This window comes from Acipenser ruthenus, chromosome 11 (assembly GCF_902713425.1).
Source record: "Acipenser ruthenus chromosome 11, fAciRut3.2 maternal haplotype, whole genome shotgun sequence".
Lineage (NCBI taxonomy): Eukaryota > Metazoa > Chordata > Actinopteri > Acipenseriformes > Acipenseridae > Acipenser > Acipenser ruthenus.
In genome coordinates, this window is record NC_081199.1 from 24,337,892 (window position 1) to 24,351,842 (window position 13,951).

Here is a 13,951-nt window from a genome sequence, read left to right on the forward strand (position 1 = left end):
ATCTTCAGGGCACAGACTCCAAACCTTCATGACATTTGAATTTTGGGGGTGGGGGTGGGGGTGGGGTGCAAACATATTTTGAATGTAGACTGTGCACCTCAATGGCAACTGTACAGTGTGTGGCATTGAAAAAGAGTACAGAAAGGGGTTGGAAATTTTGTTCAGATAGCTGTGAAAAAGATACCATTAATAAAGTAACATTCTACATGTCTTTATGGCACAAGCACATTATGTTTGCTAGTCTTTGACTACATATTATTTAAATGTCTTGATGACACTGAATTGGGGATGCCTTTCTTATTGATAGAGAAGTTGGTACTGGAGGGAAGGTGCCATGCCAGATAGTGACTGTGGAGGGAATACTTCAATAACTCCAGCTACCAGTAGGTGGTGCTGTTAGACTGAAGTCTTCGGTAAATAAAAAATAAGTTTATTAATAACATGTCTTTGCTTTTTTTATGCAGCTTTTTAACCCTAGTGAGTCGAAGATCCAATCACCAGTGAAAATCTTCCCATTCAAGTCTCTCAAATACTTGGAGGTACAGTCAGATCTTTGACTTTCTTTTTGTTTTTTAAACTTGGAAAATGTTGTACCCATCTGACTGAAGTACAAGCTTTTTTCTTTCAAGTGACTGAGACCAGACAAAAACTGGAGTTTTATAGCGCTTGCGCACACTTTTAATAAAACAAAATAAACAAACATAAACCTGACTCTGACTCTGAGTACTAACTGAACATTGATGCAGGTCCCGACTAGTTCACAGGACGGCTAAGCTGTTTACCTGATATAAGAACAAATCAGTTTCACACAACAATATAACAAAAGGCTTCACACAGTACCTTTTTGTACAATTGAACACACCATCAATCGGGCTTCTTTACACAGCAGCCCTGAAGAGACTGGCTGCTCTCCTTTAATACCCTGCACTTGGCTATAATTTACAATGATAGCAAGGTGCAGGTGATAATTAACAATAATTAAACAATTAACATAAGTTTTTGGCAGCGAGGATATTAATCGCCTCCCTGTTGTGCTACACTATATAATCACCCGCTCCCCTTTTATTTTCTTGAATTAATCTGTTAATTAAGCATGAAGCTGCCACACCTATAACTGCTAATATTTTCCTGTGCCATTGCAACTCCTCGGGCAAATTCTAACAGCACTTTAACATGTGACCTAAAATGGTTGCCATATTTGGATGATGTGACTTTTTGCTGTCTGGATGACAAAGACAACCTAACGCTTTGAGATATTGGCTTAACCAGTCCACAGCTGTACTCTGTTATTCTCTCAGTTTCAGTCTTGGATATTGTACAAGAAAAATATACCCTTTTGTGCCAGTGTGGCAGGGCAAAGCCCTGCTAAAAATGTATTGGTTTGATTTTAGAACAGGTGAATCTATCGGTGTATTTAATGTATTGGTTTATGGTTATTTTAAAGCAAGTTAAAATGTACTGTATTATATCGTATTATTGTTTGGGTTAAATGTGGTCTGGCAGAGGCGGTGTTAGCAGCTTGTCTCTGCCACACAGCTCGTGAGAATGCGTGGTCTGCAGCTATTTGTTAAATGATTTTTAACAAATTGGCTGTTGTCCACGCAAATTGAAACGCTCGTGCAGAATGTGACCATCTAATCTGGAGATGGTCACATGTATAAAAACCCACAATAAATACGCACACCAGAGCCTTCCACTCACAGTGCCTGTCTGTGTCTCTATCAGCTTCCAGGTCTGCGTATATCACCACCAAGCTGTCCTGCCACAACCAGTAATTTTATAAAATTGCTCTACCTCTGATCTCAGAAAATATTTGAGGTAGTAACTTTGTATTTGAAGGGTTATAATGCATTAGAAATGTGTTGCTGACCATGACATTGACCTCTGACATAATGTGGCTGCTATAGGTTTCAACTGCATTGAAACAGTACATGTTGAGTGACTGTCTTAATGTTTGGCACATGTGTTTGACCCTGGACAGTCTCAGAGCTGACTAGAGAATTTGCTGTTTTCTTTGCCCTCCCAGTTGAAGCGGATCCCCCCACACTGCCTGGAGGGACTGAGAGCAGTGTACTCCCAGCTCGAAGTCTTCATCTGCTCCAAGAGCGTCCATTCCCTGGAGGTGACTGGCATTCCTCCCCTTTCTCTTCCCCAGACAGAGGTTACATGCACTCCCGCAACTAGAACTAGAAATATCCAAACTATAAACTATGTGCATTGCAGGTTCCCAGCCTGTGGTCCGTGCTAATACATTTCTGTTTGTTCCTGAAAGATGATACTGACCTACCCATTTCCACATTATTAACACTACACATAGCAAAATGAATAAGCTCTGTGCTTTCAAACAACATTTTATAGTCCTATTTATCCAGCTATTCTGAAGATTAATTCGAGCATAAGAAATATTTCTGTCCAAGTAAATCTTCCCTAATATAATTGCTGTCACTTTGTAACCTCACATTTTTTGTATACAAAAAGTGCACACGTTATGGTAAACTTATATTGGATTTTTTTTAATACTATTTAAAATTGAACAGAATTTACAGATATTTGAAGATATTTTCTGGCGCGACCTCGGATTCCACTTGTAGAGGTTTCTAAAGGTGTAGAAACTTTCTCTTACCTTTTTATGATATTTGCAATCGTTTTGAGTGTCGTTGCTCCTATATTGTGTTTTATTGCCCTGGAATAATGCTCTGAAGTGAAACTACTTTGCCCGAACTTCTAATATCTCTTGCACTTCACGTTCTGATTAGTGAATTTCCATATTTTCAGCATCTCTAACATTGCTCTACAAATCAAAACAATAACATTCTGTCATTTACTGCCGAATCTGATCTAGGGAGTATAATGCGGACTGGACAGTATATTAGATTGTCTTGACATAGTGTTATTGTAACGCTCGTTAAATTGATGCATCTAAAGCCCCTTTCACACTGGCACTCCTACCCGGGACCCGACCTGGGTTCTGGCTACCCGGGTCACAATCCCGTGTAGTGTGAAACCACGTACCTGGGTCGTAGCTGGGTTGACCCGGGTCACAGCGACCCACTTCAGGATTTATTATTATTATTATTATTTATTTCTTAGCAGACGCCCTTATCCAGGGCGACTTACAATTTTTACATACAATTACCCATTTATACAGTTGGGTTTTTACTGGAGCAATGTAGGTAAAGTACCTTGCTCAAGGGTACAACAGCAGTGTCCCCCACTGGGGATTGAACCCACAACCCTCTGGTCAAGAGTCCAGGATGTGGGTTGACGCACTTTGCCATAAGTTGAGCAAGACAAAGTGCATGATGGCCATCAGTAAGCTGAGGAAATAACAAACAGACATGCCTTCGTGAAGGTTTCACTTCCGCAAGGAACATTTCTGTTTATTCTGTTTAGCCATATTTTTGTTGATTGAGACACACCATGAGTAAGATTGCAGCAGGGATGAAGAAACATTTGCTCTACAACATTTAGGCAGACGGTTCAAGAGAAGCTTGGATGGAAGTGTCCGTAACAAGCTGCTTCCGGTGCTTTGATACGCGGATTGTGTACTTGCGTCTGTCACCCAGGTCAACCCTGCTTTATGAAAAGCAGTGTGAAATCGCATAGCTGACCCATATGACACCAGGTCCTGATCCGGGTAGGTTCTGACCTGGTTAGAGCATGCCAGTGTGAAAGGGGCTTAAGTATTACTCAAATAAACCTGCAGTAAAATAGCACATTGAAAAAACAAAAGTGAAGGGGCATGTGGTTCAAAGAATGTTCCCAGGTCATATTAAAACAAAACAAACAAGTCAGTAATACTCAATTTTCAAGCAACGGCACTTCTCAAAACAATTGTAAATAACAGTAAGGATTTAAAAAAAAAAAAAAAAAAGGGTTTCACGTCATTTAAAGCTGCTTGCTACAAAGGCGCCAGTACAGGCATTTCACATCACACTATTTTTTCTTCTAGTCTTATTGATATACTCAAAGTCACAGTGGTGTGCTTGCTGGTAGTGTATCCCTGGGTGTCTTAGTGTGGTATACAGTTGAGTCTTTATCGTGCTTGTTTTTGTTTCCCCTACACAGGAGCTCATTTCTTCATGTGGGGGTGATCTGAGTTCTGCCTTGCCCTGGCTTGAACTGCACACATTAAATTTCAGCTATAACTCAATCACTGCACTCGACAACTCGCTGGTAAGGAAGGGCCCACAGGATGAACAATGCTCAGATACATCATCCTGTACCCGTCGTTGGTTAAGCTATCTTTTGTTGGTCATGCTATCGGTAAAAGGTTAAGCTCCATTTTCTCTTCTTGGTTTTCCAGCTGCATACCCAAATGCATTCTTGAGCTCACAGTAAAATATAGTAACGGGTGTGTTTTTTGCATCTTTGGGCTATCCCACAATTAGTAGTATGCATTTTAAAAGCACTTGATGCTGCAAATATAGGGTGCTACGTCATTGATTATCACACTTTTTTAGGTCTAGGACCCCGTTTCATACAGCAATTTGCGACCATTGATAGGTCTGGGTTATCTTGGCACTCAGACAACCAAAAGTCACTAAGCAATTGTTTTGCTTGTATCTTTTGTAAACTGGATTAAAAAAAAAAAAAAATCAATTTGGTGTAGATATGAAAATGGATCCTCATAAAATAGGACATTTACATTAAACCTTGTGTTACATTCTATGTTGTTTTAGTATTTTGTTTGTTATTTAAACCTTTTAGAACTAAACCTTTTCAGCCTTAGTTCTGAGTTCTATTGCTCTAACACCAAGAGTTTATTATATTGCGTTACTGTTAACAGGCTTCAGTCTTGCAGGCCCACTTATTTGTTTCTGCTTCCCGATCTTGAACTCATGTCATATTGTTGTCTTTTAACTCTGCTTCTATATTTGAAAGTTAAAAGGTGTAAATGGCAACTTTCTTTTCTTTTTCTTTAAGAGTTTACTGAATGTTCTGAAGTCCTTAGATCTGAGTCACAATAAAATCCAAGAGTGTGCTGACTATTTACTAGTAAGTATACTAACAATGGGGTGATATTTCAATTGTTTTAATATTGTTTTGCTAAAATTGGCATATACACAGTTGTTCTCTAGGGAAGGATCACATGTATGAACAAACACTGCTTGGAATGTATTCAGAAGCAAAATGAACATGTTTGTATTAGTTCCTGTACCCAAATTCTAAATTCAAAGAAAACCAATGCACAATGCCGCTTGAAATAAATAACACACATTCTACTGCAGTAGTGTTTCTCTCCTTTTGATAAGTAATTTGATAGGGTACCATTTTTTACTCCTGAGAGATTTCTGTACTGTAATATGGTACTAATCATAACTTTTTTTCCTTGCTAATTTAAAATGAAGCAATATTCAGTTGGATTTTAAAAGAATATTCAAACATGGAAAACCCTGTTTGTTCAAGTATTATTGTTCCTGATGCTATAGTTCTGCACACACCTCTGTTTGTTTTCAACATACATGAGCATCTTTTTGAGACCTGCTTGTCGTGTGCAAGATCGGCTTACCCCAGCTTCCACTTGCAGCATTATGGGAAGCTTTTCAAGCTTGCGCCACCTTATTCAGCACCAAAATATTGTGTGACACACTGATGGCATTATTTTATCAAACAATAAAAAAGGTACAATGTAAAATAGTGTGAAAGTATGAAACGTAAGTCTATTTTAATACATGTAGTTAATTACAGTCATTATTATGGGCAGCAGTGTGGAGTAGTGGTTAAGTGTCTGGACTCTTGCCCGGAGGGTCATGGGTTCAATCCCAGGTGGGGGACACTGCTGCTGTACCCTTGAGCAAGGTACTTTACCTCGATTGTTCTAGTAAAAACCCAACTGTATAAATGGGTAATTGGATGTAAAAATAAAGTGATATCTTGTAACAATTGTAAGTCGCCCTGGATAAGGGCATCTGCTAAGAAATAAATAATAATAATTAATTACATGTACTCATGTTACTTACCTAATGGGATGGATGTGCGTGCTCGTTGTTGGAACACAGTTCATCAAATCTCAGTTCGATGTTGGAGATTGCGAGTCTTAAGTCTTTTTCAAAGTTCAAGCACAAGGTTTATCTGCAACGTCTTTGTGATTTGGTGCTTTAATTTGTTTGGCACCATCCTTTCTGCTACTAAAATAGAAAACAGATGACCCATTGTGGCCTTTCTTCTCAGTTTTTAACATTGACAGTAAAGCCAAAGAAATCTAGGTCCTATTCTCATGGTGTGCTCAATGATTTGGATGTAGATGCCAGCTCCGTCATCCCCGTGTTTCCTGTTGCATGTAACAAAGGCAGTCATCTCAATAAAGTACTTGATAAAGCTATTCCGATCCACCGCTGTAACAACACGTCTTTCTTTTAACGCTACGCCAAAAAACTCAGGTGTGTCGCAAAACTGTCTTGCTGTATATTTAAATGGTTGTGTTTTTGCTAATGACACCACCCACTAACACAAATTGGTTGCATTTTCACACGCATTAGCATGCGTTTGAAAAAAACAAAAACAAAAAAACCACAACAAATTCAATGGTAAGACACCTTTTGTGACACACCCAGGTGTCGCAACACACAATTTGGGAAACACTGCCCTATGAAGATTTATATTTTCAGCAATGGCTTATTAAAACTATTGTAGAAAATGTATTTAATTGATCTAAACTGTAACAAATCTAACTGCCATGTCAATATTTTAACAGACAAAAATAAACATGCACAGATTGTTTGATTTTTACACCTTGGCACCTTTGTTAGCCTGACCACATTATTTTAGTAATCTTACTGGTCAGGCACTTCCATTTGCTATATAGGCTCTAAATGTGCAGTTTTGAAAGAACATATGTTTATAATTTTTATTGTAAAATATGACACTAAATAAAAGACAGTTCTCAGTTAGCTTGCCATGCCTTCCAGGAAGTCTGCTATTGTTTCACTTCCTGGGTCATTTCACCTTAGCAACGTCTATACAATTTATAGCTTCTTATTGACTTTAGCTTTACGTTACGTCATGTCTGAAGTGTTTTTACGGAACCTTTTAAAATTAAAATTACACCCCAAACCCTTTTACCTTCCTTGACACATGTGCTTAGCATTATTTAGCAAGACAGCAGTTAAGCCTAGGATTAAGGAGATCTTGACTCTGACTCCAGGTTTACACCCTTTTAGTATTACTTTATGAACTATACTTGTTATTCACTGGCCTTTAAGAAAATCTCCTGACAGTGAGTATTCTGAGTTGAGGGATGGAACTGTTAATATAATGATAGTAATGTATTATGTGGATTGTGGAATTGTTAAGAAACATATGGAATTTCCATAGGAATCCTGGTAAAGAGGTTGTTTGGAAACTTGAACCAGAATTTGTTGCAAAACTTGTTTTTTTGCTGTTTGCAGCCTCTCTGCGAGTTGAAGCATTTGAATTTAGGGTACAATTTTCTAACCGAAGTGCCAACGCTCAGTCCCAGCTGTCGAGCCAAGCTGGTCACCCTGATCCTCCGCAACAACGAACTGGAGAGCATCAATGGTAAGGGGTAAGGGGTAAGGGGTAAAGGGCACGGGGGGGGAGCAGCTACAGAAATCCTTCAATACCTGGAGCCTTTTATTAACCATAAGCTATTCATTCACCTCTGCTCTCTAACTCTGTATTAATACTGCTCGTGTTTTCTCCCAGGGGTGACTTATAGATAGCTTTCCACGTTTTTGGTTTTTATCTTCAAAAAAAAAATAAAAAAAATAAATAAAAAGTCCGGGAGTTTATTTTACATATATTAAAATAGAGAAAATCACACTGAACATTTCCATCAATGCATTCCATATAAGTTTACCAACTAAAGCATCATCATTTTCTGTCAAATATTAACAATTAAGATTGGCAGTATTTTAGCTGATGGACAGACAGTCACCAAATACATACCTCTCTGCAGTAAACAGTGGCTGTCCAGCAAAGCACAGCGCTCTGACAAACTCATTAACACAGTCATTCTGCGCTTTCCTTTTATTAAAGCATGTGTAAAAGCCTCATAAATAGATTGCTTGTCTCTCCATTCACTTTCTTGTTTTAGTTTAATGTGTCACTTATTTTTCAGTGTTATTTTATTTTCAGTGCGAACATGTACCTCAATGCAGCAGTATTTGCGGCACTATGCATCCTCTGCCTCATCTGACCCACTTCTGCTATTTTTGCTTTTTGTATACTTCGAAACATTCTTTTTCTTTTGAATATTCATAAACTGATTTACATTTTCTCCCCATTCCTCATCCACTAAAAATATTAGATTTTAGTGCAAGTATTTCAATTTAGTTTTTGATCAAGCTTGTAGTTATTACGCCCAGCAATTGCCACAATAATCAGACTTTGATTGGCCAACATAATCGGGTAATAATGTGTTTGTCAAGTGACAGAGTAACACATTTGAACGTTATTTGATCCTCTGACGTATAAACATCAGCTGTATCCTAGGATACAGTGTAGGACTGCTTATTACAATGCCGGAGTCAAAATAAAACAGCATTTTAATCAAACTATTGTGTATTTCCTAGAAAATAGTACCAGGAAAATATTGCATAATAACAGAAATTGGGTATAAACCAGTAAAAAAAGACTTCCAGTTACAGATTTTTTTTTTTTTTTTTGTTCGGAGTAAACCAGAAACGTGGAACGCTACTTATAGACCAACTTATTAACATTATTGCACTAAATTAAAGATACAGTGAAATTAGGTATGCGAAAGTTAGGGTTATACATTTGAATGTGGAATTATTAAGATCCGGCACTGTTAGTAATTGCAATAAGAACCACCCAGAATGATTGCAAGAATCAGTGGTGGAGGAATAGCCAGTGCAGTTGCACAGGGGGCCACGCACTTAGGGGGCCCCAGCAAGCAAAGTTGAAATCATTATATAATCAATGTATTCATTTTCAGGGCCATCCACCTCTGTGATTATTCATTTAATAATCTGTTTATTCATTCATTCATTCTATGGGGCCTGGTGTGTTCTCCTTTCTGCAGTTCTGACAGGGTGTCGGGACTCGATGCGAAATTAAAATATGTCACACAGGTGCAACATGGTCAACTGTACACCATGGGAGAGAGTGAGTGAAGACAGCTCGAATCCCTTTTGTGATTTGACACCACATACAATCTGATTTATATTGTGATTTCCTATAGTGTATTTTAAGTTGTAAATATATGCCTCCGAAACACAAAAGTGGAGTACAAAAGTATAAACTGAAGGGGGCCCACAAAATTCCTGCACCTGAGCCCATCTTTCTGTTCCTCCGCCACTGGCAAGAATCGCAAAAAAGTAACATAAAAAAAAAAAAATCACAAAAAAATGTTATATGAAGCACTTACCCTTTAATAGAAGTGCCAAAAATGTTGGCAGTTTTTCTCGATTGCAAAAGTCACATAATAAAAGACTGCAATCATCACAAGACATCACAAGGAAGTGCCTGTGCTTGTCAGGGCTTGTGATTGTGTGTTGTTCATGTTGCAGGCGTGGAGCACCTCTCCTCTCTAAAGCACCTCGACCTGACGTATAACCTCCTTCTGGAGCACACCCAGCTTGCCCCCCTCTCGCAGCTACACTGTCTCAATCAGGTGAGTCACTCCCAGACCAGAACACTGCACCCAGCAGCAAAGACACAGTGTGCTCAGGTATACAATTGATGTAAATGGTAGAAGATCTTAAAACCACCCTCAATTAATTTAATGTACATTTCGCTGACTGGCGTTTGCAGTTGTTCTCAGTGACTCTGGGTTGAGTTGCTCCAATTCTTCTTTAAATCTGACCACCTGGCTTTGAGCTTTGTTTGAGCTTGGCTGCAACTTTAAATCTATAAAATTGTTTTTTGTAATATCTGGAGGCTGCGTGGTCCAGTGGTTAAAGAAAAGGGCTTGTAACCAGGAGATCCCCGGTTCAAATCCCACCTCAGCCACTGACTCATTGTGTGACCCTGAGCAAGTCACTTAAGCTCCTTGTGCTCTGTCTTTCTGGTAAGACGTAATTGTAAGTGACTCTGCAGCTGATGCATAGTTCACACACCCTAGTCTCTGTAAGTTGCCTTGGATAAAGGCGTCTGCTAAATAAACAAATAATAATCTGTATAGCCTGAATGAAGTGCTCCTTTAAGTTCTGTCTGAAATAATGAAGTAATGGGTATTGAAAGCCTTGCAGTAGACTGTTATGTTGTAACTGCTGTTTGACAGTTCTAATTGAGCACTGTGGTCTTTAGAGGCCCAGTTACGGAAATTCGTCACTACAAAAGTAAGCTAGGACTTCCAAATGACTGTTACATCTAGAAATTAAAGCTACAGTGAACTACTGTGCTGACCTGTAGATGTTGCTTTATTTATGTTTTTAATGCATTTAAAAAAAATGAAGATGCTGGTTTTGTAATTTCCCAAAATGAAGTCTAATAAGTGTTTGTTTATTATATCAGCTTAACCTGGAGGGCAATCCGCTGTACTTCCAAAGCACTCACCGAGCCACCACTGTCAGACACATTTCTCCAAAAGCAGCCTTCCTCAAAGTGAGTATCCACTTTTTACTGTACTCTGCTCAGTGAGCATGGAGCACACAAACTGGGACAGGGTTATCTATTTTGGTGGTACACTGTCCCTTCACATAGATTCAGATAGTGCTTGGCTATATGATCTAAACACTTGCATCAAAAAGACAAAGGTCAATAAATTGCCTCAGATTTGCCTAAAAAAGGTAACAATAAATACATATATATGTAAATATATTCTGCCTATAACATTTTAACCACATAGTTTTACCAAATGTGAATGTGAAGACCTTCTTTTTAAGGTGTATATATATACAGTCAGCACTCGGATATACGACAATCGGATACACATCAGTCGCGTTTTACCGTCCTTGTATTAAGAAACAAATCAATCCCCATTTTATATATACTATATGTACGTATGTAACAAATTAATGCACTTACCCTTCACATGCGATTTCCGACTCCATCACCCGTTTTGTGATACAAAGCCCATCTCTTCATTGTTACAATTTATCTGAATATCCGTCACAGCCTGGGTTTTTTTTTTTCTCGTATGCTCATCCCATCTTTATTGTGCATTAGATACTGTGATTTCATCTTTAGTTGGTTTTGTGCGTTTTCATTTGCAAGTTAACTGTGACATAAGGGCCTTATCAAGCACTATATTCTGCAATTTTGAATACTGATTTTTGGATACTGTTTTAATTCTAGAAACTGTTTGTTTTTTTCTTTTGCTAAATTGCATTGCATTTTATGTTTTTTACGCAGTTCTGTGCATGGGTAACATTTTGATTTCATTTTGCTGTTGGGTCGTTAATGGGGAATTTTACATACGGGATTTAAATGTACTGTATTACAGCATATGTCCACAGTCGTCTCTCTTGGCAAGTGATATTTTCAGAATCATATTGTTTAATTAAAATAATTCTGTTGAAAATATAGTCATTTACAAACAAAACCAACTACAGTACATCTAAACGGAAGGCTTCTTATTTTAAAACCGTCCTTTTAGCTATGTGTATTTGATATTGCATCTTTGAATGAAATAATCAGATATGCATCACACTGTTAATCGTCACTGAAGTCAACATTTTATAGTGTCGGATATGTGAGTGCTGACTTTATTAAATTAAATCCTTTCATATCTTTGGACGTGCACTAAACTGTTGTAGTCATTGTCCTGTGATTTTTAGCAGCCATTAAAAGCAGAAAACAGTTCCCCATAAAAATCTAAAATACGCTTTTTTAAAAGGTTTCTTCCTGATTTGCAAGAGTTTAAAATCACCCTTACTGAAGATCTATTTAATTTGCAGCTCAAGCTGGACGGGAGTACTCTATCGTTCTCTGAATTAGCGGTGAGTAAAGTGTGTTTTTTTTTGTGTTTTTTTTTAAAGAACATAAAGTTTACAAATGACAGGAGGCCATTCAGCCCATTTTGCTCGTTTGGTTGTTAGTAGTTTATTGATCACAGAATCTCATCAAGCAGCTTCTTGAATGGTCCCAGTGTGTCAGCTTCAACTACATTACTGGGGAATTGGTTCCAGACCCTCACAATTCTCTGTATAAAAAAGTGCCTCCTATTTTCTGTTCTGAATGCCCCTTTATCTAATCTCCATGTGTGACCCCTGGCCCTTGTTTCTTTTTTCAGGTCAAAAAAGTCCCCTGGGTTGATATTGTCTATACCTTTTAGGATTTTGAATGTTTGAATCAGATCACAGCGTAGTCTTCTTTGTTCAAGACTGAATAGATTCAATCCTTTTAAACCCAGGATATTTCTGGTTGCTCTTCTTTGCACTCTTTCTAGAGCAGCAATATCCTTTTTGTAACAAGGTGACCAGAACTGAACACAATATTCTAGGTGAGGTCTTACTAATGCATTATAAAGTTTTAACATTCCTTCCCTTGATTTAAATTCAACACTTCTCACAATATATCCGAGCATCTTGTTGGCCTTTTTTATAGCTTCCCCACATTTGTCTATATGAAGACATTTCTGAGTCAACATAAACTCCTAGGTCTTTTTCATAGATTCCTTCTTCAATTTCAGTATCTCCCATATGATACTTATAATGCACATTTTTATTGTCTGCGTGCAGTACTTTACACTTTTCTCTATTAAATGTCATTTGCCATGTGTCTGCCCAGTTCTGAATGCTGTCTAGATCATTTTGAATGACCTTTGCTGCTGCAACAGTGTTTGCCACTCCTCCTATTTTTGTGTCGTCTGCAAATTTAACAAGTTTGCTTACTATACCAGAATCTAAATCACTAATGTAGATTAGGAATAGCAGAGGACCTAATTCTGATCCCTGTGGAACACCACTGGTTACCTCGCTTCATTTTGAGGTTTCTCCTCTAATCAGTACTTTCTGTTTTCTACATGTTAACCACTCCCTAATCCATGTGCATACATTTCCTTGAATCCCTATTGCGTTCAATTTGAGAATTAATCTTTTATGCAGGACTTTGTCAAAAGCTTTCTGGAAATCTAAATAAAACATGTTGTGTGCTTTGCAATTATCCATTGTCGATGTTGCATCCTCAAAAAAATCAAGCAGGTTAGATAGACATGATCTCCCTTTCCTAAAACCATGCTGACTGTCTCCCAGGATATTGTTCCCATATAGGTAATTTTCCATTTTGGATCTTATTATAGTTTCCATAAGTTTACATATAATAGAAGTCAGGCTTATTGGTCTGTAGTTACCTGGTTTGGTTTTGTCTCCCTTTTTGTGGATCGGTATTATGTTTGCAATTTTTCAGTCTGTCGGTACAACCCGTGTGTCAAGAGACTGTTGCATGATCTTGGTTAGCGGTTTATAAATAACTTCTCTCATTTCTTTGAGTACTATTGGGAGGATCTCATCCGGCCCAGGGGATTTGTTTAAGAGCTCTTAGTCTCGTTAACTCTTTTGCCTCTGTTATGCTAAAGTTATTTTAAACTGGATAGGAACAGGTCGACATGTGGAGCATATTGTCCATGTCCTCCTTTGTAAAAACCTGTGAAAAGTAAGCATTTAATATATTTGCTATTTTTTTTTCTTCGTCTATGATTTTGCCATGTGTGTCTCTTAGACATTTAACCTCCTCTTTGAATGTTCTCTTGCTGTTATAATATTGGAAAAACATTTTGGAATTCGTTTTAGCCCCCTAAGCAATATTGATTTCTATCTCTCTCTTGGCCTTTCTAACTTCCTTTTTGACTTGTGTTTGCAGTTCCAAGTACTCTTTCTGTGTACTTTGTTTTTGGCCCTTTTTAAACGCTTTGTAAAGTGCCTTTTTTCGCTGAATATTTTTTTTTAATTGATTTGTTGTTTTTATAACAACACTACATATATTAGATATGTGTGTATTTAAACCAAATATTTCATACATTATTTCATGTTACTAATATTGTACTCTACAATCAAAATATGCATCTGCTTTACACTTATCCCTG

General features: G+C 37.8%; 1 protein-coding gene across 4 annotated transcripts in view; it reads left to right on the forward strand.

Moving 5' to 3' along the window:
• LOC117426183 (serine/threonine-protein kinase 11-interacting protein-like) overlaps positions 1-13,951 on the forward strand; it is a 61,043-nt gene that overhangs the window by 5,491 nt on the left and 41,601 nt on the right. For all 4 annotated transcript variants that reach the window (XR_009330541.1, XM_034043558.3, XM_034043559.3 and 1 more), the window contains exons 4-11: positions 465-539; positions 2,027-2,122; positions 4,069-4,176; positions 4,927-4,998; positions 7,392-7,521; positions 9,495-9,598; positions 10,441-10,530; positions 11,826-11,867. Coding sequence is in view for 3 of the 4 variants with exons in the window: in XM_034043558.3 (XP_033899449.3) it covers positions 465-539; positions 2,027-2,122; positions 4,069-4,176; positions 4,927-4,998; positions 7,392-7,521; positions 9,495-9,598; positions 10,441-10,530; positions 11,826-11,867 (717 nt within the window). In the remaining variant the exon portion in view is untranslated. The remainder of the gene's footprint in view (positions 1-464; positions 540-2,026; positions 2,123-4,068; positions 4,177-4,926; positions 4,999-7,391; positions 7,522-9,494; positions 9,599-10,440; positions 10,531-11,825; positions 11,868-13,951) is intronic.